Raw genomic sequence first — 24,800 nt, 5'->3', positions numbered from 1 at the left:
CTACATACCTAACTCGTTTCTGTTTGTTGTTTTGGTGCTATGAAGGTCTGTGAGTGATTTATAAAAAGTGTCTTGGCTAGCCTGAAAGATAAGAACTACTACCCTGGAGAGTGTGATTTCCTTCACCAATTCACACACAATCCACCCATTCATCCATCCACCAAGCCTTCTGTCTTAGTTAGGGTTACTATTGCTGATCCATACTATCATGACCAAAAGCAAATTGGAAAGGTCTAGTAGAGCTTATTTCATTTACAGTTCCATGCAGCAAAAGCTGTGAGGACAGGAACTCAAACGGAGCAGGAACCTGGAGGCAGGAACTAATACAGAGGCCATGGAGGCACGCTGCTCACTGGCTTGCTTCCCCTGGCTTGCTCCGTCTGCTTTCTTATAGAACCCAGGGATAGCACCACCCACAATGGCTGGCCTCCCCCATCCATCACTAATTAAGAAAATGCCCTGCAGGCTTGCTTACAGCCCCATCTTATGAAGGCATGTTCTTAATTGGGAGTCAGATGACTTTAGCTTGTGTCAAATTGGCATAAAAGTATCCAGGACATCTTTCAGACATGTCTGCTACACAAAACAGGAAGGAGGTTCTGGGGCATAAAAGCAAGAAATGACGGCAGCCCTTCCGGAAGCTCGCAGCTTAGGAGAAAGCACCAGCTTGCTGGAAAATAGTAATCTGATCTTGAGTTAGCGATGGATTTTACCCCTCAGAGCTTTCTAGTTCCTTGGTGTTTCATTCTAAGAGCTTCCTGGTTCCATCTGGCCTGGCAGGGAGTAGGGGGGAGGGGGCGGTGAGGAGACCATGATCCATTAGCAATCACTCAAGTGGATGCTGGAGCAAAGAAGCAGGCATACAGGGCCTGTTCTGGGCAGACTGCTTTAATTACAGGGCAGAATGAAATTATTCCTGTAACAAAAGCAAGAGCAATTTCTAGAAAGTGGTAGGGGGAGTAAGGGGTGGGAAGAGGGCTTTGATTGATAGTCACTAAAAGGGCAGGAGAGAGAATTTTTAACAGAATTTCAGCCAGAAACATGATTGGGGGAAGAATATATTGCACTTTTGAGGATGCTCTCTCTCTCTCTCTCTCTCTCTCTCTCTCTCTCTCTCTCTCTCTCTCTCTCTCTGTGTGTGTGTGTGTGTGTGTGTGTGTGTGTTTATACCCCACTTAAAAGGCCTCCTGAAAATACCATCCACCGAGCCCATGGCAATCAGGACTAGCTTCCAGACAGTCTGGAAACAGTATCTGTCAGTGTGATCAGGCCTGGGCAGAGGAAAGGGATGTTAAGAATGAGGTAAGGGTCTGGCTGCAGCGGTTTTGAGGGTATTAGGAACGAAGTGCTGTCTTGCACTTTACAGAGGGATTGCCTGGACAGAAGGGAAATCAGGTTTATTGTAACTAGACAAGCAAACAGAAATGCAACCCAATTCTTTAATTTTTGGTTTGGATGCTTAAACGAGAGTGTCATATTTTTCTCCCTTTCTTCCCCAGAGCACCCATTCCAGACCTAGCCTCTCTCCCCGCCCCCCTTGCCTAAGGCAGGGTTCCTGTCTCACTTCTGATTGCCAGGCAGGAAATGTTCCTAGCCATGGGATAAGCCTCCCGTTTGAAGGGGGCGAGCAGGAGGTTGAGGAGAGGAAAAGAGAAACAAAGGAAGAAAAACACAAACTTTACTAGAGCAGCTGGCAGGAGCGGCAAGTTTCAGGCAGGTTTCCAGTTTCCTAGAAGCCGGGGCCCGCGGGCGTGGCTCTCAATGTATGCTAATCCGTCCGCGTTCTCTGTGGGCTTGGCTCTCAGTGTATGCTAATCTTTCACTGTAATCTGTGGGCGTGACCCTCGGTGTATGCTAATCTGTGCGCCGTACTCTGTGGGCGTGACCCTCGGTGTATGCTAATCTGTCCGCTGTCCTCTGGGAGTGGCTCTCCGTGTATGCTAATCAGTTCACTGTACTCTGTAGGCGTGGTCCTCAGTGTATGCAAATTTGTCCGCTGTACTGTGTGGGCGTGGTCCCCGGGCGGACGGGGCCGCCCTAGCCGCGGAGCCGTGGGGCGCTGGACGCTCTGGGACGCTGACCCGCTCCCGGAGCTGGTCCACGCTGGTCCGGGTCTTTGTTCTGGGTCGGCGCGGGGACATGCACGGCTGAGGATGGAGGTGGAAGACTCGGGCGGCGTGGTGCTGACCGCCTACCACTCTCACGCGCGCTCGCAACCGCAGGGCTCAGAGCCGCGCTGCGCGCCCCGGGCCGCCGCCAGTCACCCGCTCAGCAGGTACGGAGCCGCTCCGCGGGCCGCTCATCCGCCCGGGCGGGGCGGGAGGAGGGGGGAAGGGGGCGGCAGCGCTTTGGCAAGTTTTTGTGGAGTTGATTAACTGAACCTGCTGTTTGTATGGAAATGAGAAATGGCCTGGACCAAAGTCTACGTGTGGCTGACTGAAACTAGCGGGGGCGGGAAGGGGGGCACGACACACACGGGATGGGGACTTGCAGTCTTGAAACTTTTATGATGAATTGGACACATGCATCTTTTCTGTGGAAGGCTCTCACTAGATACTGGAGTATTTTTAAAATATTCTTAAAACCCAAAGATAAGACAGAGAAAAAGAAAAAAAAGTTCTCTTAAACACTGAGATTAACTTTTTGGAGCTAAAGTTTCTCTCAAAAAGAAACCTCTGACATAAGAAGTTCACTTCTAATGTAAATACTCTCAGTTGTGTAAATACAGTGATGTCATTGTTTGTTGACTGCTGGTCTATGCAGCAAATGCAATTCCTGTTTATTTCTTTGGGTGGGAAGAAGTGTGTGACCCCCTCACCACGTGCATTTAGTCATCCAGGGAGTTGGATTACTTTGCACTGACTGTGTCCATCTGTTCCACGAAGGATCAAGGTCAGTTAGAGCCTCACTAACTACACCAAAGATGGGTGAACAAAATATTCCCAATGTGAGACGGTTTGCTCTCTGGCATAATCAGGGGCAGTGCCTTTGCTTAATGCTGCTGTCCACTATGAGTACCTCAGCGGATGCTTTATTTCTTTCGAAGTCTACACTTTGGTGTGTCTTGGTTTTCTTTCCTCGTGGCATTTTATAGCACGGTTATTTTCAATTACTTGTTTTTTTCTCACGCCTTTACGTTTATGAAATTACTTCTGTTTCCCAATTTAGTTGATTTGATTATATCACAGACAATGCTTTGGAAGGTATCCATGAGATGAACCAACCACGCTGGCTTAGGGATGACACTGGGCTTAGCTAACAAAGAAATTCTTGTTTCTTCCAAAGAGAGCGTGTTGAGTCAAATCTCATTTTTTTTTTATGTAGACAGTGAGAAATGGACCAATTTGCTCCAGCAGTAGGAGCCATGCTCATTATTTAAAGACTGCTTGAAGATACAGACTCTCCTTCGTGTTTAGTGTGCAGTTCTTTAAAAACAAAGCAAAACAAAACATCATCTTTGACCATTATGATTTACACTATGAGTGGCTAAAGAGATGTGATTGGATGCAAAGCAAGGGCCAATTGTGTGCAGTCTTAAATGGCTTGGGTGTAACTGTCTGTTTATAAGCCTTCGCAGCTGTCTGTGGGCACCAGCCAGAGAGCCAAAAGTGACTGGGAGGGAGATGCTTTATTAGCCCAGCATGTGGTCTTGGGGAATGACATTGCATCAATGTTGGGGAGTCCATCTTTTGCCATAAACCAATCAGGTCCAAATTTGTCATTTGGATGGTTGCCTTGCACTCTAGAGGATCCTCTCTCTGTGTTTCAGTCCTCTGAGGCAGGGGATGGAGGTGTGCACCCCCACATTCTTTCAGCTTTCGAACAGCAGAATCCTAGGAGAATAGCTTAACTCCTTGGTCCTCAGTGAAAGCATTGAAAATAGAGGTTCCTGTGTTTACCAGGAGCCAGAGGAGACCACATCATTAATCAGGGTCTGATAACAGAAATGATCAGACCCAGTTATTAACCTTTGACTTACTAGCTGCTGATCAATACTTCCTTTCAAGTCAAGAAGCAAGATGGTATTGTTCTACTTGGGAAGAAAGCACTCTCTCTTTCAGGAACACGCTTTCCTAAAAATGGCTGATGTATTTGGAGCCCTGGGAAGTCGGGTGATCGTGAGCTCTGACCTCCCAAGGATCGTCATTCTCTAGTTCTTGCTAGCATAGGTGGAAATCAAAGCTCATCTTTCTTCCTTCCTCTGCAGGCCTCCACTACACCGTGTTTATCTGGTTTCAAATCTGGGGTCTTATTTTTCCCACAAAAATATAATATCTCCTATCCCTACATTTTGTTCATTTAATTCAAATAACAGAGAAGTATCTGGTATATTGTAGTAGCCAACTACGTTTTTTGTTGAGGATATTAATGGGTTCTGACTAAGATTATAAAATGGCTGAGCTAAAACCCGCAGCCTCTTTGTACAAACTACATAGTAGCATAGTTCCTATATAGTAACATAGTAACACTCCAGGCATTGAAAACACAAAGATAAATGGGATGTTCTTCCTGCCTCAAGAACGTGGGCAGACCAACGGAGTTTTTATCAAAAAAATGAAACAATGGAGCTTTTGCAAGTAAAGAAGTGGTAAAACTTCTGATAGAAGAAGTTTCAGGTATAACTGAATTTCCAACTTCTGGTTAAGAACACAGGGCACAGGAACTGGGGTTCACTCTGCTACCTGCCAATACTGGCTGAAGCTGAGGAATAGTAATGGCTTGGAGCCTCTGTTTGCCACACACTCTTTCTCCTGCAATTTCATTGAAATCATCTGTCTGTTGTAATAAGAGCGGCGGGGCTGCGTCCCACCACTTGGCTGGCTCTACACCCGAAATAATTACACGGAAACTGTATTCTTTAAAAACACTGCCTGGCCCATTAGTTATAACCTCTTATTGGCTAGCTCTTACATATTGATCTAACCCATTTCTAATATTCTGTGTAGCACCACGAGCTGGCTTACCAGGAAAGATCTTAACCTGCGTCTGTCTGGAGTGGGAGAATCATGGCAACTGACTGACTTGGCTTCTTTCTCCCAGCATTCTGTTCTGTTTACTCTGCCTACCTAATTTTCTGTCCTATTAAAGGCCAAGCAGTTTCTTTATTAATTAACCAATGAAAGCAACAGATAGATAGATGACCCTCCTCCATCATCTGTCCACTTAAATTCCTTTGGGGCCTGCCATCTTCTTATTTAGTTTTGTTAGAGTAACTAACCAGGAAAAAGTGCCTGTCAGGCTTGGGGTAAGATTGCCCCAAACTTGACTGTTACCCGCATGTAGACTCTGTTTTGAGTAGGTTACTTGAAGTACTTGGAGCACTAAACAACTCAAAAGGGAAAGGCGGCAAATGTGGATGATGTCCTTGGCGGAAAGTAGACATTCTTGGGACTTGGTTCCCTATTCATGGTTCCTGATTAGTGGAAAACCAAACAGATCCAAGCAATCTGGTCTAAAACATCAACTGTCATCCAAACATATTGGATCCATTTAAATATCTGAATTTTACAGCTTCCTCCTCAGAATCTGGAAGAGTTCAGGGAATGGCTTGCTCTTGCCTTTGCCTCACTGCTGAGACTGGCGGATTGAGACTCGGAAGCTTCTTTTCAGGGGAAGAAGAGCAACCTTTATTTTGCCCCAAGCTAAAGCCTTTTATATCTCTATTGCTTCTGTGGAAAACCACCGGCCAGAAAGAACACAAACATCCTTGTCAATTACACACAACAAGGAAGTTCCTTTGTGGTCAGGGAGAGTGAGGGCAGCTGAATCACAACAGCCTTGTTTGATTGATTGCTTGCAGCTATACATGGGAGGTAATGAATGAAACCATCTCGAATCTATGAAATCCATGCACTGGGTGTCTGAAAGACTATCCACTGGGGTTGGTTGACAATATGTCTTCTCCAGGTTTCAGTTTAAAGAAATCGATATTTAATGTAGATAAACAGTTTTGTAATACTTGATATATGGATTATCCTTAGTCTTTTTCTTTCTAACAAGCATAAACAGTGTACTGTAAATAAGACATGTTCCTTCTTCTTAGAATTTGCCTGGGGAGTTGGGGCATTTAAAATACCACTGTATTGCCTTCTGAGCCCTTCTGTGTTTCTTTTAGAATTCTCTTTTGTTTTCTATGGTCTCTACCATCATATTCCTTATAATATAGCACACTATGCGAAGTCTTGGTTGTTAATTCTTACAATAATTTCTTCACATAACTTTTGTCTCTTAAGATTTTCTTAGGAGTTGATTCGAAGGCTCTACAGTCTTTCTTTGCTCTGACTTCTCAGAAATCATACTCACATACATGCCTGTAGCATTGAATCATAGTCTTTTTAATGGGGCTAATCGATGAGATTCTGTGAGTGCTTCTACCTGTGAAAATAAATTGTTGGAATCACCTTCAGAACCATGCCTTTTAGAAAGGTCAGGCTTCTACATGGAAGCCTGAGAATGTTGACAAATATCCCAAATAATTCCACTTATAAAGTGAGGATTAGCCAAAGATGATGCTAATTGCCTGATTTCTTCCAGGCATTTTTTTGGTTATATGAAATAGAGTTGCAGACATTTGGCGGGGAGAGCCTGATATAAAATGGCTATGATTATTTCTAGGTGTACTTCCTGAGAAATGACAAAAACATAGAGAAAGAAAGAAAGCAGCTCTTCCTTAAAAGCAAGTAGAGCCACCATGCAGGTTGCCCATGGGGTTTCCTCTGCAACCCTCCCCAACGTCTCTGAAGTCTCTTTGGATCTTAATTAACATCACAATCATTCATTTAATAATGATAACACTTTGATAAAACAGATTTGATGAGGATTAGGAAGTAAATACTTTGAGCAAAACTAAACAGCAACTTTTAGTGACGATCTTTGTTGGGGGATACTTTTCCGTGTTGAAATTAAGTTTAAAAAGTGTGTATTTTGACATGTCAACATTTGCTAAAATTAAACATTTATGTAGGCCCGTGTGAGCTTATGTCTATACAAAGACCGCCAAATTCTAAGAGATGGTGGGCTCCTTGTTCTGGAAGGTTCAGAAATAGTGATGGAAGTAGAATTATTTGAAAAGGATGGCTATTTATAGGCTGTTTTTATGTTGTGCTTGAAAGCAGAGCCTGTGTCTGTGGTTTCCTGCATGGACTCCCTGCCGAGCGGAGAGGCCTCCATCTGTAGAGCTGCTGCCAAACATCTGGTCTATTGCCTTTGATCCTATCATTTGGCTAAACATTTGGCCAGTTGCTCTGTCCATTTTTAACCCGCTCAGTTCTCCCTGACCACTAACCCCTAATGTAAGCCCAAACACACAGGAAGTTTGGAGTGATCTAGAAGCACCTTCTCCCCTTAACTTTTTTTTTTAAAGGTTTATTTATTTATTATGTATACAACATTCTGCCTCAATGTATGCCCGCACGCCAGAGCAGGGCGCCAGATCTCAGTACAGATGGTTGTGAGCCACCATGTGGTTGCTGGGAATTGAACTCAGGACCTCTGGAAGAGCAGCCAGTGCTCTTTACCTCTGAGCCATCTCTCCAGCCCCTCCCCTTAACTTTTAATTTTCAAGATGTACAGTTGCATTTACAGAAAAATTTTCAACAATAACCTTTACCCAGATTCCTTAGATGTTACTGTGTTGCAAAACCAGCCTTGCGATGGTCAAAATTGCATAAATTAACCATGGCATGCTACAGTTAACTAAACTATAGACTGTGTTTTTATTTTACTAGTTTTCTCGCTGTCATTAATTTTCCTGTTATATAGTTGAATCCAAGATCCCATGGTGATCCTAAGCAGGCACCCTGAGGCTCCCCTCAGTTGTGATCATCTGTCTTTTGTGACCCTGGCGCTTGTTGAGAGCTCGTTGGTGATTTTAGAGGAAGCCACTTAAATTGAGTTAGTGTCGTGTGTGCTTGTGACGTCGGTGAGAGTTTGAGAACATTGTGGAAGTAAGGATGGGCCATCTTGTCAGGTCCATGGCACTAGGATGTTATAATGAGGTAGGTGCTGGTCACCTGGCTAGGATGGTGTTGCTAACTTTCTGTACCACAGACTCACCATTTTCCACTTTGAAATTAATTATTGTCCTCCTGGAGATACTTCATGCATATCTTTTCTTCCCCAACTATCCTGTGCTGATTATAGCCTCTGTCTATGGATCATGGCAGCAAAATTTATCACTGTAGTGTTTTGATGATGATTTTGCTATCATTTCATCTCAATTTGACTTAATTTATGTACCGTGAAATAATCAATTCATCATCCTTTCTAACTTTATTACTTTAATGTCCATCACTTCTGCAAAGTGATCCCAATTTAAGTTGTGGCAAGTGGCCTCGTGATGAAATGACTTAGTTTACCTGGCTTGACTTTGTGAAAACCTTGAAGATAGATTTCCTATTTTTTAAAGTTCCTTTATTTTTTTGGGAAGAGAAATTTTATTGAAACTTTAACAGAAAAAAAAATCAGAAAGTTGCTACATTTAATGTTCTGTGATTAGATCTCATCTTTTTTATTTCTTAGAAGTGTCTTGACATCTGAGTTTTCCTGAGGTGTTACCTGAGTGTCTGCATATGTATATTTTTCTAAAAGTCACTTGTTTTTATTCATGTTTTGGATAAAATCCCAACTAGGCCATAATAAGGTGTTTCAATGACCCTGCCGGCAGGCCCCCAGGAGGTGGGACGTGGCAGAACATGGGCCCAGGAAGAGAGTGAGCCCAGACTTCCTGGGCAAGTCTGAGGAGGGTGCCCTGCACATGTATGCTAACCCATGGAAACATTCCAATGTGCATATAGTCAAATTTCTTTCCACACCATCAAACCTTACGTTGTCACTGTTGGAGTAATTGTCACACTCTTATTTCTCAATCAAATGGTCTCTGGATATCGGCTTCAGCTGAGAGTAAGAGGAAAACGTTAGGGACCGAATCAAAAGAGGTGAACGGAATATTACAAACGGAGACTGCACTTTGGTCTCCTGGCCACCCAGACCCAAATAATCACACAGAAACTATGAATTACAACACCGTTTGACCAATGGCTCAGACATATTTCTAGCTAGCTCTTACATCTTAAATTAACCCATTTCTATTCATCTGTTTCACCATGAGGCTGTGGCCTACCAGTAAGGTTCTGGTGTCTTTCTTCCTTGGCAGCTACGTGGCGTCTGCCTGACTCTGTCTTCTTTCTCCCCGCATTCAGTTTAGTTTTCCTGTCTGCCTGTATTCTGCCCTGCCATAGGCCAAAGTAGCTTCTTTATTAACCAACGGTAATAAAACATATTCATAGCCTACAGAGGGGAATCCCACTTCAGAATATTTCTTAGAAGGAAATTTGGGGCCTTTAAGTAGTTGACTTTGTACTCTATATGGAAATTCAAAGTCGGCTACATCATCCCTAATCGGTGTAGAAATGGAACTTTTCTTGATTGTTCTAAAAAAAAAAAATCCAGCATGAGGCCCAAAGAGCTGACCCAGAGGGTAAAGGTGCTTGCTGCCAAGGTTGATGACCTGCGTTCCATCCCCAGGAGCCTCACAGGAAAGGAGAGAAAAGACTCCTGTAAGTTGTCCTCTGACCTCTGTATGCATGCAGTGGGACACAAATGTATACATGGGCTTGCATACACACACACACACACACACACACACTCACATTAAGGTAAAATATAACATAAGTACGTAAATAAATGATGTGTGAATCTCAATTTAGTGAACATCTATTAGTAAGATGTGTAAGTTACTAAAGAGTAAGTAACCCATATTTGTATATTGTTTTATTTTTTCTATAATTTTAATAATGATAATAATTATTATTCTTTAGGATGGTGTCTTGCCAACAATGTGGACACTAAGAGAGACTTACATAGATATAATCTACACGGGAAGTAGAAAGTAGAAAAAGACAGATCTCCTGAGTGAATTGGGAGCATGGGGACCTTGGGGGAGGATTGAAGCGGGGAGGGGAGAGATAGGGAGGGGAGCAGAAAAAAATGTAGAGCTCAATAAATATCAAAAAAAAAAAAAAAGATAGTGTCTTTCTCTGCAGCTTTGGCTCTCCCAAACTCCCTGTGTAGCCCAGACTGGTTTTGAACTTGTGATCTTTGCCATTTGCTAAAATAGATGCATGGACCACCACTCCAGGCTTAAAGTATTATTTATTGTTGTTAATTTTCCAACTTGCTGAAGAGTGAAATCTCGCACCCTGCACAATAATCAATTCAGACAGGATTAAAAACCTTAATCCAAACTAGGACCACTGAACTTGTTTCAGGAAAACATAGAGGAAACACATGAGGACCCCCAGCAGCACAGAAAATGGCCGCAAGGATTGATACGGATATTATATGCCATTTAAAAGCTTCTGCATATGGGAAGAAACTGTCAACAGAATGAACAGACAGCCTGTAGAATTGGATCAAACCTTTGCCAGCTCTACCCCAGATCTGGGTTAATCTCTAGACTACATAAAGAGCAGCAAAAATTAAACAACCAAACTCACAATCAACAAATGGGTCAATGAGCTAATATATTGACAGGTCCTCAGTAAAAGGAACACAAATGGCCAATAACTATTTTAAAGAGTATTTAAGATCCTTAGCTATCGTGGGGATGAAAACTGAAAGCACTTTGAGAGTCCATCTCACTCCCATTCAATGGCTGGGATCAAGGAGACACAGGATGACAGTACTGGGGAGGGATGTCCCCTCTTGGTGGGAGTGTGAAGAGCTCAGCCACTGGGGAATCAACCTGGAGGCTTCTCCAAAGGCAAAGCATAGACCCACCCTGTGATGTGTCTCTGTGTTGCTCCTGGGCGTGCACCAAAGGACTCCATGCCGCACCACGGAGGCACGTACACATCCGTGCTGTCACTGATTTTATCCCAAAAGCAAGGCCATGGACCCAGCCTACACGGCCGTCAGCGGATGCTGAAGGTGTGAGAACATGAATAGCCACAACGGAATTTTGTTCAGTTGTAAAGAAAAGTGGGCTTCCATAACGTTCAGGAAAACGGATGAAGCTAGGAAATACTGCGTTCAGTGCCGTAAGCCAGGCTTGGCATGGGTTTCCTCTCATGTGCAGATCCATGTGTGTGTGTGTTTGTGGAAGCGTGGGTAGAGGTTAGAAAACTAGAAAGGAGCCCATGAGATGGGGAAAAGGAAAGGGCTTCAGGCGAGGGGGATGGGCAGAATGCTGTGGTATGAAAGGGGGAAGGGGAGAGCTGGGGCAGGGAGAGCTGTGGAGAGCCCCAGTCAGGGAGAGCTGGGGCAGGGAGAGCTGTGGAGAGCCCCAGTCAGGGAGAGCTGGGGCAGGGAGAGCTGTGGAGAGCCCCAGTCAGGGAGAGCTGGAGAATCAACCAAAACCGAGCATCTCTGAGAACGCTGCAAGAAAGCCCATTACTTTGTACGCGGGCTAAAAAGCATAAAGGGAGGTGGCTAGAGTGCATCCTCTGAGTACCATATGTGTCCTGTCACACGTCAGTGAATGACCGTCCCAGATAAACTATCTAACAGGTGTCAAGTGCCAGGTTATTCCAGGGCTGGGGAATGCACGCTAATCCTCGTTCGGAGGAACAGCTGGGGTGTCGTGTTACTCTGAAAAACTGACTGGGTCCGTGCACTCTGTGTTCCCGCTAATGACTGGACAATGACTGCACACAAACAGCTTGAAGGACGGGAAGGAGGAACTGTGAGCCAGAGATAAAGAAGCTTGGAGGAATTTGTGAGCTGACTTATCCAAGCTGTTTTCGTCCTTTCTGGGTTGTGGTGCCAATAGCCTTTTATATAGAAAGTTAAATCTTTCCATCTGCCATGAACTCGTGGAGAGTGGCAGGGATCTTTTGAAACATCTGCAATGTATGGGGACGAGAGTTCCTTTGAAGTTGATCGCCACTCATCTATGAGAACCGACCCAGAAAACACTGATGAGTGCACTTCCCTTTAAACAAACACCGGTGTATCCGTGTTCATATAAAGCCACGGGTGCAGTTATGTGGTTTCCTTCATTGTCCTGCTTCTCCTCCTCCTCTTCCTTCTCCACTTCCTCCTTCTCCCCCAACTCCTCCTCTTCAATCACAAGCCTCCTGCCTTGTCCTCACTGTCGCTAGGATTGCAAGCTTAGGTCACCATGTGAGAAATCTGACAGATGCTAGAAAAATACCAAATTAAAAAAATGATGATAATATGCCAGTACGGTGGCGCACGCCTTTAATCCTGGCACTCTGGAGGTAGAGGCAAGGGGATCTCTATGAGTTCAAGACCAGCCTGGTCTACCAAGCAAGTCCAGGCGAGTCATGGCCACACAGTGAGACCCTCTGTAAACCAACAAAGGGCAATGCAGCAGTAACATAGCCTCCCCTTCACTGCTATGCTTTCAAAGTTCAAACCCTACAGGGTAGGCCAAGCCCATAAGTTAGTAGATGGCGTTAAAGCTGTATTTAAGTAGGGATAAATGCAAAGGAAAGAGTGCATTTGCAGTTAGAGAAATAAAGCTAAACTTATTTTCTGGAAGTTTCTTCCTACCACAGCTATCACCTGCCGCTCTAATGAGCCGTCGGCAATTAGTCACACATCAGCGTCTTAGCTTACTGAGCGCTTACTGTGGGGTGAACACTGGACTAAGAGCTTGGCATGCAAGTCCTGTGACCCAGCAGCTCAGGCACAGGGGAGTCCCTGAAGACCACACACACAGCAAGGCGATGGGAGCCAGGTTCCAAAACCTGGCGTCAATGTGTCACTGCAATCCTGTGACACTGATCAGTATATTTGAATAATAATTTGATGACTGATTCGTTGAGAGCAACTTTTAAATGGAAGATGTTATAAATCTTCAGAGTTGGTTTAATCTTTCATCTTGCATATGTATTATTCTGTTTGTGTATGTATGCACATGTGTGTGTGTGCGTGTTTGAATAAGTGTGGACAATGTATATGGTGCAGGTCCCACAAATGAATGTCAGGTTTCTTACTTGGCAACTCTGCATCTTATATGTTGAGGCTTTGTTACTTGAATCCTAAGCTTGATGATTTGACCAGCTAGCCAGCTTGCAGAGGGATCTTGTACCTCTGTTTCCTGAGCCTAGGGATTATAGATGGGTTAGTACACACAGACACACCCACATACATACACACTCATACAAAACACAGTCTTATACACATATACACTCACGGAAAATACACATTCACCCCCAAACACATACACACACTTTCATACTCACACAAAACACAATCTTGCACATATACACACATGCACTCAAAATACAGTCACACCCACACACATACACACACTCATATACATACAGAATACACAGTCATACACAGACACACTCACATACACACACTTGCACACAGATATCCACACACACTCATACACTCACACAAAACACACAGTCACCACACACACCCACACATACACACTCACACAAACACACACACACACTCTCACACACACACATGCCAGTATTCCATGGCGATCTGAACTTTAATTTTCATGATTGTATGGTAGCACTTTACCTACGGAGCAATCTGCCCAGCTCCTATTTTAATGCAATAAGCGTACAGTTAGTTAGGTGTGAGTGTATATGAAGAATTTATTTGGAAAATTTTGTTGTCACAAAGTTCAGTAACAAGATCTACCTCATCCCTGTTAAAAGCTAGATTGTTGGCCTTAGTGTAGTCTTCTTTAGGTAGCAATACCTAAGCAAATTTCTCTGAAGAAGTCATCTGAACACTGATCAAGAAAAGGGGAATTAAACAATCAGTAACATGTGATCTTGTTGATTCTCCCAGCCCCCTTTCCCCCATGGAAGGAGAGTGAGTCGTCTTTAGTCCTTAGGCGTGTGCTCATAGACCTGAGGTCTAGGTGCTTCATTTTCGTTGTGTTAACTGTTATAATTACTAACATGAAGTCTTGAGGATAAAATTAAAACAAGTTTTTCACTTACTCTTTCATTAAGTCTTACAAGAAGTCTTGATAAATGCAAGCCACTCTCTGCAATATACTTCCTTCTGGTATTCGGTCGGGTTTTCACCTCCTCTGACTTGAGGCTGTCAAGAAACCTTCACTAGCCTCTCCATCATAGATCCTCCACCAGATCCCCCACCAGACTCTTCACCAAATCCTCTACCAGATCCCCCACCAGACCCTCTACCAGACCCTCCATTAGATCCCCCACTAGATTTTCTACCAGATTCCCCCACCAGACTCTTCACCAGATCTTCCACCAGATCCCCCACCAAACCCTCTACCAGACCCCCCACCAGACCCTCCACTAGATCCTCCACCAGATCCCCCACCAGACTCTTCATCAGATCTTCCACCAGATCTCCCACCAGATCCCTCTACCAGACCCTCTACCAGATCTTCCACCAGATCCTCTACCAGATCCCTCTACCAGATTCCCCACCAGATCTTCCACCAGATCTCCCACCAGATCCCTCTACCAGATTCTCTACCAGATCTTCCACCAGATCCTCTACCAGATCCCCCACCAGATCCTCTACCAGATCCCCCACCAGATCCTCTACCAGATCCCCAACCAGATCCCCCACCAGGACTTCTTAAGATTTTTTCCTCTTATAACCTCTTTTCCTCAAAACTGTTTATGCAACTCTGATATTAATAGATAAAATTGATATACCAATCAGACATTAACTAATAATGAATCATAAAATTATTTTAAAACAATTTTGGCAAAAAGCTATTTCCATTTATTAAAATCAAAAGCAAGTTTGCACACTACTGAGGTGAATTGCTTATTCATTTTTACATAAATAATTGAATTTTGGCTGAATAATTGATACTGCAGTCTATAAAGCATTGTATTTCAGGGTCAAATGAAACTTTGATTTTATAAACTTTATTTTGAGAATATTTCTTTTCATAAATATATAGTAAAAAATGGCATAACTATGCTTACACTATTTCAGAATTTGTTAGAAATTTTGTTTAACCCAGAAATTATTTACTAATTTTGATTTTTTTTTTTTTTTTTTTTTTCAAGACAGGGTTTCTCCGTAACTTTTGGTTCCTGTCCTGGAACTAGCTCTTGTAGTCCAGGCTGGCCTCGAACTCACAGAGATCCGCCTGCCTCTGCCTCCCGAGTGCTGGGATTAAAGGCGTGCGCCACCACCGCCCGGCCTATTTACTAATTTTTAAATGAAATTTAAATGTCTGATTCAGACAGAAATTTTTATTAATTTTTAATTTTTTAAAAACAGAAAAGTTATTTTATATAATGCATCCTGATCATGATTTTCCCTTCACGTCTTTTCCCATATCACCCCCACTTCCTCATCACCACAACTTCATGTCTTCCTTCTGTCTCTCTTAAGAAAGCAAGCAGCTGCTAGGTAGTGGTGCACGCCTTTAATCCCTGCACATGGGAGTCAGAGGCAGGTGGATATCCGTGAGTTCGAGGCCAGCCTGGTCTACAGAGCGAGTACCAGGACAGCCAGGACTATACAGAGAAATCCTGTCTTGAAAAACAAATAAACAAAAAACAGGATAAGACAAAATGAGCAAACTAACAAACAAAAAAAGGAAAAGAGAAATAAATTTTTAAAAGTCTTGAGAAACACATACACACTCAGATATACACATGGACAAACAAAACCCATAAAAACTCAAAATTCATAACCACAATACACAAGCAAAAGATCAGTAAGGTGGTAAAAAAATGCGCAGATGAAGAAATATAGACAAAAAATTTGCAGAAATACCCTTGAGTTAATTCTGTTTTGACCGCCTCTGCTGGGCATGGGGCCTGCCATGAAGTGTGGTTTGCATGACAGTGAGACTTTGTTTTGAGAGTAGTTGTTAGTTGGGGATAGCTTCTGGGCTGGGGACAAGAGCTTGTGTCTGCTTCCCCATCTCGTCTAGTTTGGATCTATGCAGGCCTTATGCATACTGCCACAGTCTCTGGGAGCTCATAAGTATGTCAGTCCTGCTGTGTCCACAAGGCCTTGTTTCCTTGGTATCTTCCATCCCGCTTGGCTTCTGCATAGTTCCCTGAGCCCTGAAGATTTGATGGAGACATCCCATTGGAGACTGAGTTTCCCACAGTCTCTTACTCTCTGTACATTGTCCAATTTTCGGTGTCTACTAATTCCCATCTACTATAGGAGAAGGCTTCTTTGATGATGGCCGAGTGAGACACTGATCTATAGGTATATCAGGATGTCTTTAGGAGGCATTTTATTGCTGTGCTCCTTTAGCAGAACAGTAATATTGGTCTCCCCACCCTTCCTCGACCATGCCTATCTAGATTCAGATTCTTAGCCACCTGAGCAGTATCAGGCATGGGTTCTATCCCATGGAGCGGGCCGTAAGTCCAATCAAGAGAGTGGTTGGTTACTCCCACAACTTCTGCGCCACTACTGCACCACCAGCTTTGTAGATTGAGGGGTTTAGCTTTCTCTGGTGGCATACAAAGTATCTTCCAGTACCATGAACACTAGTCATTAGGGGGTGAAGGAACTAGTTAGGTCCCAGCTTAACTTTTCCATATTCAGTGATATATTTAGTTATTTGGTGATTCCATTTAGAATATTTTCATATATATGTATAAACATACACATTTATATACATATTATATATGCACATTTATTTTCATATATATGTATATATATGATACATAAGTATGTGGATTTATTTCTGGGTCTTCAATAGATTCCGTTGATCAACATGTCTATTTTTATGCCGATACCGTGATTTTCTTACTATAGCTCTGCAATGCAATTTGAGATCAGGGATGCAGCAGTTCTTTTATGATTCAGGATCCAAAGAGCAATTTTTTAAAACCAAATATTCTAAAATAATACAGGCCACTTATTTGGTTCGTGCAGGGCATGGTAGTAGGAAAATATAAGTCATTATATTTCTGCATGAGCAGAGAAGTTTATGTGCACGGTAAAAATCCTACAGTTTCTATCCTGAGTTTCTGATCTGAGCCAAGGTGTTTTAGTTGGTGGTTGCTGGCACTGGGTAGCTATGAGCAGTGAAACATGCAGCATAGACACCCTGGGACCCGGTAGAAACCCTACTGCCAGAAACACCTACAATGGCTGTCGTTTGATTTTTACTTCATTATTGGTTATGGTGCATCCAGAGTTTTACAGTTGCTGACTTCTTACACATTCAGTTATTCGACCCCATATAATTTGAGAATTGAGTCCTAGGCTCTGACTTTGTGGACCTGTCTCATGTCCGCCGTCCTTATGGACATCGAGTGTAGCTGCAAGAGAATACCTTTAGTTCCGGATACCCAGGAAGCTGATGTGGAAACATCACCCAAGCCCAGGAGTTTGAGGGCATACCTGGTTTAACAACTGCCATGGAAGGGGAGCTTACAGCAGTATTTTCCTGAGCCTCCTCTGACCGTAAGCTTAAGTACAACCATTATCCATCAGTGATCCTTAGACCGTTAAGGATGCCGACCTAAGATGGGCTTCAGACACTCCCATTAGAAAACTAATCCTAACGGTCCTAGTCAAGCCTTCAATCCTCAGGACAGGCAGCCATCAGCTCCACCTCTGGGCTCTGCTTGCCTGTGTTTATTTTCCAAGACATCAGCTTTGATAAACTTTACTTCTAGTGACAGCAAAGCTCCTCTGATGGAACAGTTTTGTTAGTTACATGTAAACAGTGGTATGGGCTTTCCAGCTAAGTGCCAGGCCCCAGGAGGTGGCATTCCCTGCACTTAGAGTGTCTTGATGACAGGGACTAAGCAGCCTGTGACTAGCCAGTGACTGGGGAGTGCAAGGAAGAACCTGTATAGCTTAACAGAGAGGCAAAGCAGCGAGGCACGTCCTCACTGAGGCTTCTGGAAAGTAACAGCTTCCTAGCCAGGCTCTGAGTGTCCTTCAGCTGACTGCTAGTCAGCCGGTCCCATCCCCATAGCAGGTCTTCGGGTCCATGACATACAGGGTCTATAGGGCTCAGTCAAGCCCAGAGCAAGCCACAAGGGGGGAGGAGGGGGACATGGGCTCCCTCCTGGGAAACACCAAGGTTTAGAATGAGGTAGTATCAGCGACAATGTCATTTCCTTAGTTTCCTCTCCAATGCTGGCCAACAACCCGTGTGTGTGCTATCTCCTCCAGTGTAACCCCGAGTCGGAAAACAGACTTGCAGTGACTTTTCACTGGCATCCGAAAGAAAAACACACACTGACCTCAACAGAGCCCGCAAGCAATTAATGAGGAAAAGAGCTGACTGAAAATTTCCACACGTGCTGTTTTGAAAAGCAAAGCACGGATGCCTGGCTCTGGAATGTTTAACATAAACTCCGATCCCTCTTCGTTTATACAGCTCTGGAATTACCAGGTCTTCTTGGCAACTCTTTCCCCTCAGATCCAATCCACATTGTGCTTAGTTGCAGAAAGCCCCACACTGGAAGTCTCCCACTCGGCCAGCTGCTGGCAGCGGGTAATTGGAAGAAGCTGCCTTGGCCTCTGTGTTTGAAGCTGTGTCATGCTTTCTGAGGCCGTGAGTCAGTGCCAGCTAAAACAACCCGAGTCATTGCTTCTCAGAAGCCCCACTGTGGCCGACTTTGATTAGGCCAGTCCAAAACAAATGAGATACTCCCAGAATGCCAATGGCTCAAAAAGGGCTTACCGTGCAAGTTTTAGCTGCGAGGCCCGGTTCTGCTAAGAGTGCAGGGGAATGCTTCGCTGCTCAGGGGGACTTACGGGTGAACTTAAAAAAGAAACCCTCTTCAGTTAACCAGATCCTACCCCAGGCTGTGCTCCCTTCTGTCTCCCCCATGCCCTGCCCAAACAAACTCACTCATTGCTCTCTTAATCCGGCTTAAGAGCAATTGGGTTAAAAATCCATAAAATTCAAATTGTAGTCTCCTGGCTGTTTTGTTTCTTGCAACCCAGTGACCTCTCAGTGCATTCATTCCCCTGGACATAAAGCATGATTTTAAGGTGGATCTTGGGTGGACAAAGAGTGGGGCTGGTTAATGCAGCCGTCCAGGTGCAGAGGACAGCAGCATGTGCAGATAGGAACGAAGCCCTGTCTTCAGCGAAGACGTTTGTGCAGTTTGGTGACTGTGCAGGGACCATTAGGAAAAATGACTTGTCTTCTGCCTGGGAGTTATTTACTAGGATTAGAAATTGGGGTGTTGAGGGCTGGAGAGACGGCTCAGAGGTTAAGAACACTGACTGTTCTGCCAGAGGTCCTGAGTTCAATTCCCAGCAACCATATGATGGCTCACAGCCATCTGTAATGAGATAGGGCACTGTCTCCTGGAAAGTGTATATATAATAAATAAACAGATTTAAAAAAAAATTGGGATGTTGAACAAATGGTTCTGGCAGCACTGGGCGTCTCAGGCGGTGGTCTATAGCTGGGGAGGCTGGGAAGCATGCATGCCTATTAGACAGTCAGCTGAGGAACGTTGTTTTGGAAAATTAGCATCAGGGATGGTAACATCTGAACCAGACAAGACTTGGTGTGAGAGAAGAGGTCTAGAGACAGCAATGGGGGGTAGATGGAACCTGAAGAGTTTTGTGAGCAAGGGGGATGGGAGGAGGTGGCCTGGGCCTGGGAGCCCATGACAGTGACCTAGAGGGTAGGAACACATTGAAACCAAACCATTATAACCGTCACATAATGGTATCGATAGTGGTGATATAATGATGAAAATGGAACCCCCTCATGGGATGTTTCTAGTGTGAGGATCCTGGATGCAGGGGTTTCCGGAGCTGTGGAGGTGGAAGCCAGTTTGATGCAGGTTGAAAAGAGAAGGTGGATAAAGCAATTAGTGGATCCTGCAAAGAATCTGAGAAGGAAGCGGGACAGAGGGAACGTTTTTTGTTTTTTTTTTTTTAGCTGTTCATTTGTTTCCCGTCACTCTTTATTTATTAACAGATTTACTTTCACTCCATCACTGTTAGTACCTTTGAATCACACACCTTGGACAAAGCCACAAAACTGATCTTAGCAATACAAAAGAGACTAAGAGAATGCATTTTCGTTCTTAGGACAAAGCTGTTGTTAGCACCAACGCTGTTCATAATCTTTACTGAATCCTTAACTGTCTCCTCCTCCAGCACCCAAGAGTCTGGTACTTGCTAGGGTCCTTAACAGTTGGCTGCTTAGTGATCCAGTGGAAATCAGCCTCTTACTGGGACACTCTCAGGCACATTTAAATTCTGAGTGTGTCTTCCTTTGTGGAGTGTTTTCTGATAGTCTCTATATTCCCCTAAATCTATAGGATGTCAGAAGGTGTTGATAAAATGCTGTCTACTAAAGAATAATGATGAAAATCCAAATTGGTGACAGTTATCATTGTACCCTGACCCACGAGACAGCGCGTTGTGGATGGTTATGTCATCATGGTTGGCTATCTCTACAATTACATTAAATAGTAAAATTCGCCCAAGGGTCATTTCATTCATTAAAACAAGAAGCATTTAAATTCTGATAATCACCACAAGAAAACTAAAATTTAAAAGTAATGTTTGAGTTTCTGTATGTCATATTAAGGTATCGAATGCCGGTGCTACAAATAATGGTTATAACTGTCTATCAGTGAGAATGGATAGATGTGTTCAGGGTCAATTACTATGGCATCCAATGCTGGAGCTAGGGGCGGAGTGGACAGACTGTATCTTTGTTTTCAGTCTCCTAAGTATTCATTCTAATGGCTCTGAATGCACAGTCACTAGCAGACCCATTGGCCGAGGGAGGAAAATGTGTGAGCTACTCTGGAGGAGCGGATGCAGCTAATTCTCTGCGCTCAGTTGGTGAGGGGAGCTTGAGGGAGAGCTCTTCAGATGCTGACGCCACAGTGAAGCCCCGAGATGACTATGGGAGAGAGGATGGATGCATCAAGAACAGGGTCACACTGGTGCACATAGCCGCGGTGGCTCAGAATGCTGGTCCCTGTGATCTGAGACAAGGATGGGATGGCCTGAGGCAGTTAACCTGTGAGCTGAGGGAGGGAGGGCAGGGGGAATTTACTGTGCACTTTGAAGAAAACAGGTCACACAGAGGTCAGCAGCGGTCCCAGGTAGCGAAGTGGTTCCCTTAGCTGACCTCCAAGGCTTCACTACCCCTAAATCCTGTTTCCTTATGATCAGGTTGGAAATTATGATAATTGGGTGATTCTAGAATTTTAACCAGAGCACTGATTTTATAATAGCATGGTTCTCTCTCCAATTTAACTCTGCCAATTAGCTTATGTGATTGCCCTTTTGGGCTCTTACCCAGTCTCTACGGCACGTTGTTTATTGTGTTCCATTGCACTAATGGAGTTCGGGTGACCTCACCGAAGGAGCTAAAGTTGGGGTGCTAGCTTGGAAAGATGTATGTTTCCAAGCTGCTCCCCCAAAACACAACCTATCCAAGAAGCAGGACTGAGTCTGACTTAGAAGATTATTATACATTGAGATCTTAACTAATAGGAGTGCTGGGTATGGTTTAATGGCATATAATACATGATTATTATTATTACTCAAGGTTAAGGAGAGGGTTCACTAATAACCTCGTTTTAGAAAGATAGAGTATATTAATATTACATGTAGTAATCTCAATACTTTATAAAGTATAATTTAATTATTTTTAATCTAGTTAATATGATTTCGTTTGTATCCTATTTTGGTAAAAGATTAGAATGAATTTAATGTAATTTACATAGAGATGTCTAAGAATGTAAAAGAATACTGTTCAGTTATTTTCCTAATATTCTAATAAAACACATGCAAATGCAATTTATGAAAGAAATTCCTTTTACTTTCCCCTCATTTTCTGCTCACCCGCCTCCCTGCATAAATTGGGTCTTGGTATTGGATACTCGATGAAACTATAAGAATATGCCTCTGAAGGCAATGTGTACAGAGACTTGAAAGGAAGCCCACTCCCTAAGCCATATCCCCTTCTCCATTTTCTCTTCTAATCAGAGGAAATCATGTACTAATGATCACAGCACCTCCAGGGCTTTTGAAATAATACCTGGAAACGAAATCTTTTGTTTAGTTACATCACCACTCTCTTGGAAAACTTTATTGACTTTTTTGGTACTTTTCTACTGTATCTTTAGGTCGTTATCACCTCTTTCTTACCCTTTAACTTCTGGATTCTCCCTTTGAGAAAGGCCGGGGGACTCAGTATGTGATGAAGGACAGTCTGATGATTTGGGGCCCATGTGATTGCCATCCTAAACAAAACGCAGACCGTTTCCACTCCTGTCCCCTCCTCCCACCCCCACCCCTTGCCAGGCAACCTGCTCCTGCCGTCTGTCTGTCACCGCGGTATTGGAGGTTGCACATAGACTGTCACAGACAGCGTTACTTTGTGTCTGACTGCCTTTATTCATTGTCACAGTCCTTGAGCTGGCACACAATGCTGCATCAGAGGCTGAAAGTTGTAGCAATGTCAGAAACGATTTGCTGCTTTTATTCAATTATTGTTCCCAATGTCATCCAGTTAAGGGGATGGTCGGCAAGGAAATAGGTTTCGGCCAGCACCAGAAAATTGAGCTCACTCTCCTTTCAGGATGCTGAATCGTGAGATGGTCTCTCTGCGGTCACCTGCAGGACAGGAGTATCTTTGGGACATTTCAGAGTGGCTTGATATTTCGATTTTGTAATTATCAATGCTGAGAAAACTATGTTGCGTGAAAACATGGTACCAATGACAGAAGTATGTTTGGGGCCATTTTAGAAATTGCTGGAAATTCTGTCCTAATCATAAGTCAAACTCCGTGTAACAATTTTTATGAGACTGCATTTTTTTATGACCACAGACATACACTAAATTAATACTTACATGCGGCAGAATGGTGGTCGGAAGACATTTTTTTAAAAACTCCGTTTTCTATAATCAAACCATATGTTTCTACAAGATCAGAAAGTACTGTGTGTGCAGTAAAAGTCATGCAGACTATGCCTCCCACAGGCAGACTCTGAGCTGAGGGGTTCCTAGCAGTGTTCCCTGAAATTCGTGTGTTAATAACACCCGTAGTATAGTCTAGTGAACTCAGAATGAAGCCTGCAGTGCGCCTGGGAGCTGCCACACAGGCAGGCGAGCGCTGCCATGAAACACCCCAGCTTCCTGATGGCGTTTCATCCTCAGACTGAATTCAAAAATCTTGTATCATTACCAAGCGTTTTGTGATCCTGAGTTTGGTTATGAGAACCCGTATGGATTTGTGACCCATGGTTTTAAAAGGTGAGTGGGGCACAGCGATTCACACCTATAATCCCAGCATGGGGGGAGGCTGAGGGAGGCAGATCGCTGTGAGTTCTAGGTCATCTTGGGTCACGTAGTGAGTCAGTGAGTTTTAGGTCGTGGTGACTTGCAGAATGAAGCCCTGTGTTAAGTAGTGGTTACCCCCACCACCACCACGAAGAAAGATGCTGTTTGGTCTGGATTGGTGAGATTTAGACAGCTTCCTGCAGGGCTTACTCATAAAGCTTGTGTGGGAAGCCAGTTATGGAAAGTACAGAGAATTATTCTCTAGAAAAAAGGGAAGACTGAATGGATCCTGGGTTTATACCCACCTTCCCTTTTTATAAAAAAGTAAACCCATTGGGTTTTTTGTTGTTGTTGTTACTGCAACATCATCATTATCATAGAGTGTGTGTGCATGCGTGTGTGCGCACACACACGTGCACCCATGCAAGTGTACATGTGCGTGTGTATGTGCTTGAATGCCTCAGCTTGTGTGTGGAGGGAAGAGGACAACTTCCTAGAGTTTGTTTTCTCCTTCACCATATGCGTCCCTCCCAGAGGTCAAAATCAGTCGTCTAGCCAGGCAGTGGCCATCTTTACTCAGGTTGCCTAGCCAGGCAGCAGCCATCTTTACTCAGGTCGTGTAGCCAGGCAACGGCCACCTTTACTCAGGTCGTCTATCCAGGCAGTGGCCATCTTCACTCAGGTTGCCTAGCCAGGCAGCGGCCATCTTTACTCAGGTTGCCTAGCCAGGCAACAGCCATCTTTACTCAGGTCGTGTAGCCAGGCAGCAGTCCTCTTTACTCAGGTTGCCTAGCCCAGCAGCGGCTACCTTTACTTGCTGTGCCATCTTGCCCTCCTGCCCCATTCCAGCTTATTTCAGGGTTAAACACTGACTGGAGCAGTCGTAGTGGCACACTTACACAAAGTCAGCAGAAGTGTCTCCTCAGCGATTGTGTTCTTTGTCCTTGTGACTGACAAGTCACATTAACTCAGACATGTCAGATTGACCGCGGGAGGAATTCTCCTCCTCATGTATTTTAAAATAAAAACAGAGAAAAGCAAGACACAGAGAAAGAGAAGTAGAGATTCAGGCAATGACATTCGGAATGTAACCAAGGATGAGAGTTGGCTTTTAACAAGAAGCATGTGAGAAAAACCCACTGTATTAATCACTTTCCTAGACCATTGTCTTAGTATTATAAATGGATGAGAAGAACAAACGCTGAATTATTTGCTAAGAAAGGAGTCTTCTAGATTCTCTGATACTCAGTTCATCCGTCCATTCTTTCTATTTTGTAGTTTGTTTCAACAGACATTCATGGGCTGCCCGTGGGGCAGGGCGTCAGTGTAGTCCAGAGGACTGTACTGTAGTTTCCAAAGAGAAAACACCTTTGATTTAGGACGCCATGGCATTCAGTGGCGTGGGTGACCTGACGTGTGACATGTATGTGCCCCTAAGTATGTAGATAGGGTGGAGGGCAGGGCGAAGGGTCAGTAGTTCAGATATTATATTCAGATATATTAAGGGAAATAGTGTGGGAAATAGTGGGAGATTCTGTGGATCTGTTTAGCAAGATCTTTAATAAATGCAGAATGGGATTGGCAAAACAGACAAATTATCAGA

At 43.9% G+C, this 24,800-nt stretch overlaps 1 protein-coding gene across 1 annotated transcript in view; it reads left to right on the top strand.

Annotated features, from left to right (window-relative positions):
- Nucleotides 1-2,070: 2,070 nt before the first annotated feature.
- Arhgap28 (Rho GTPase activating protein 28) overlaps nucleotides 2,071-24,800 on the top strand; it is a 177,681-nt gene continuing 154,951 nt past the window's right edge. Inside the window, exon 1 of the mRNA XM_057758553.1 lies at nucleotides 2,071-2,275. Within this exon, the coding sequence (XP_057614536.1) occupies nucleotides 2,154-2,275 (122 nt within the window). The 5' untranslated portion in view covers nucleotides 2,071-2,153. The remainder of the gene's footprint in view (nucleotides 2,276-24,800) is intronic.

The sequence above is a fragment of the Chionomys nivalis genome, chromosome 26 (assembly GCF_950005125.1).
Source record: "Chionomys nivalis chromosome 26, mChiNiv1.1, whole genome shotgun sequence".
Classification (NCBI taxonomy): Eukaryota; Metazoa; Chordata; class Mammalia; order Rodentia; family Cricetidae; genus Chionomys; species Chionomys nivalis.
This window is presented reverse-complemented; position numbering and strand designations above follow the sequence as displayed.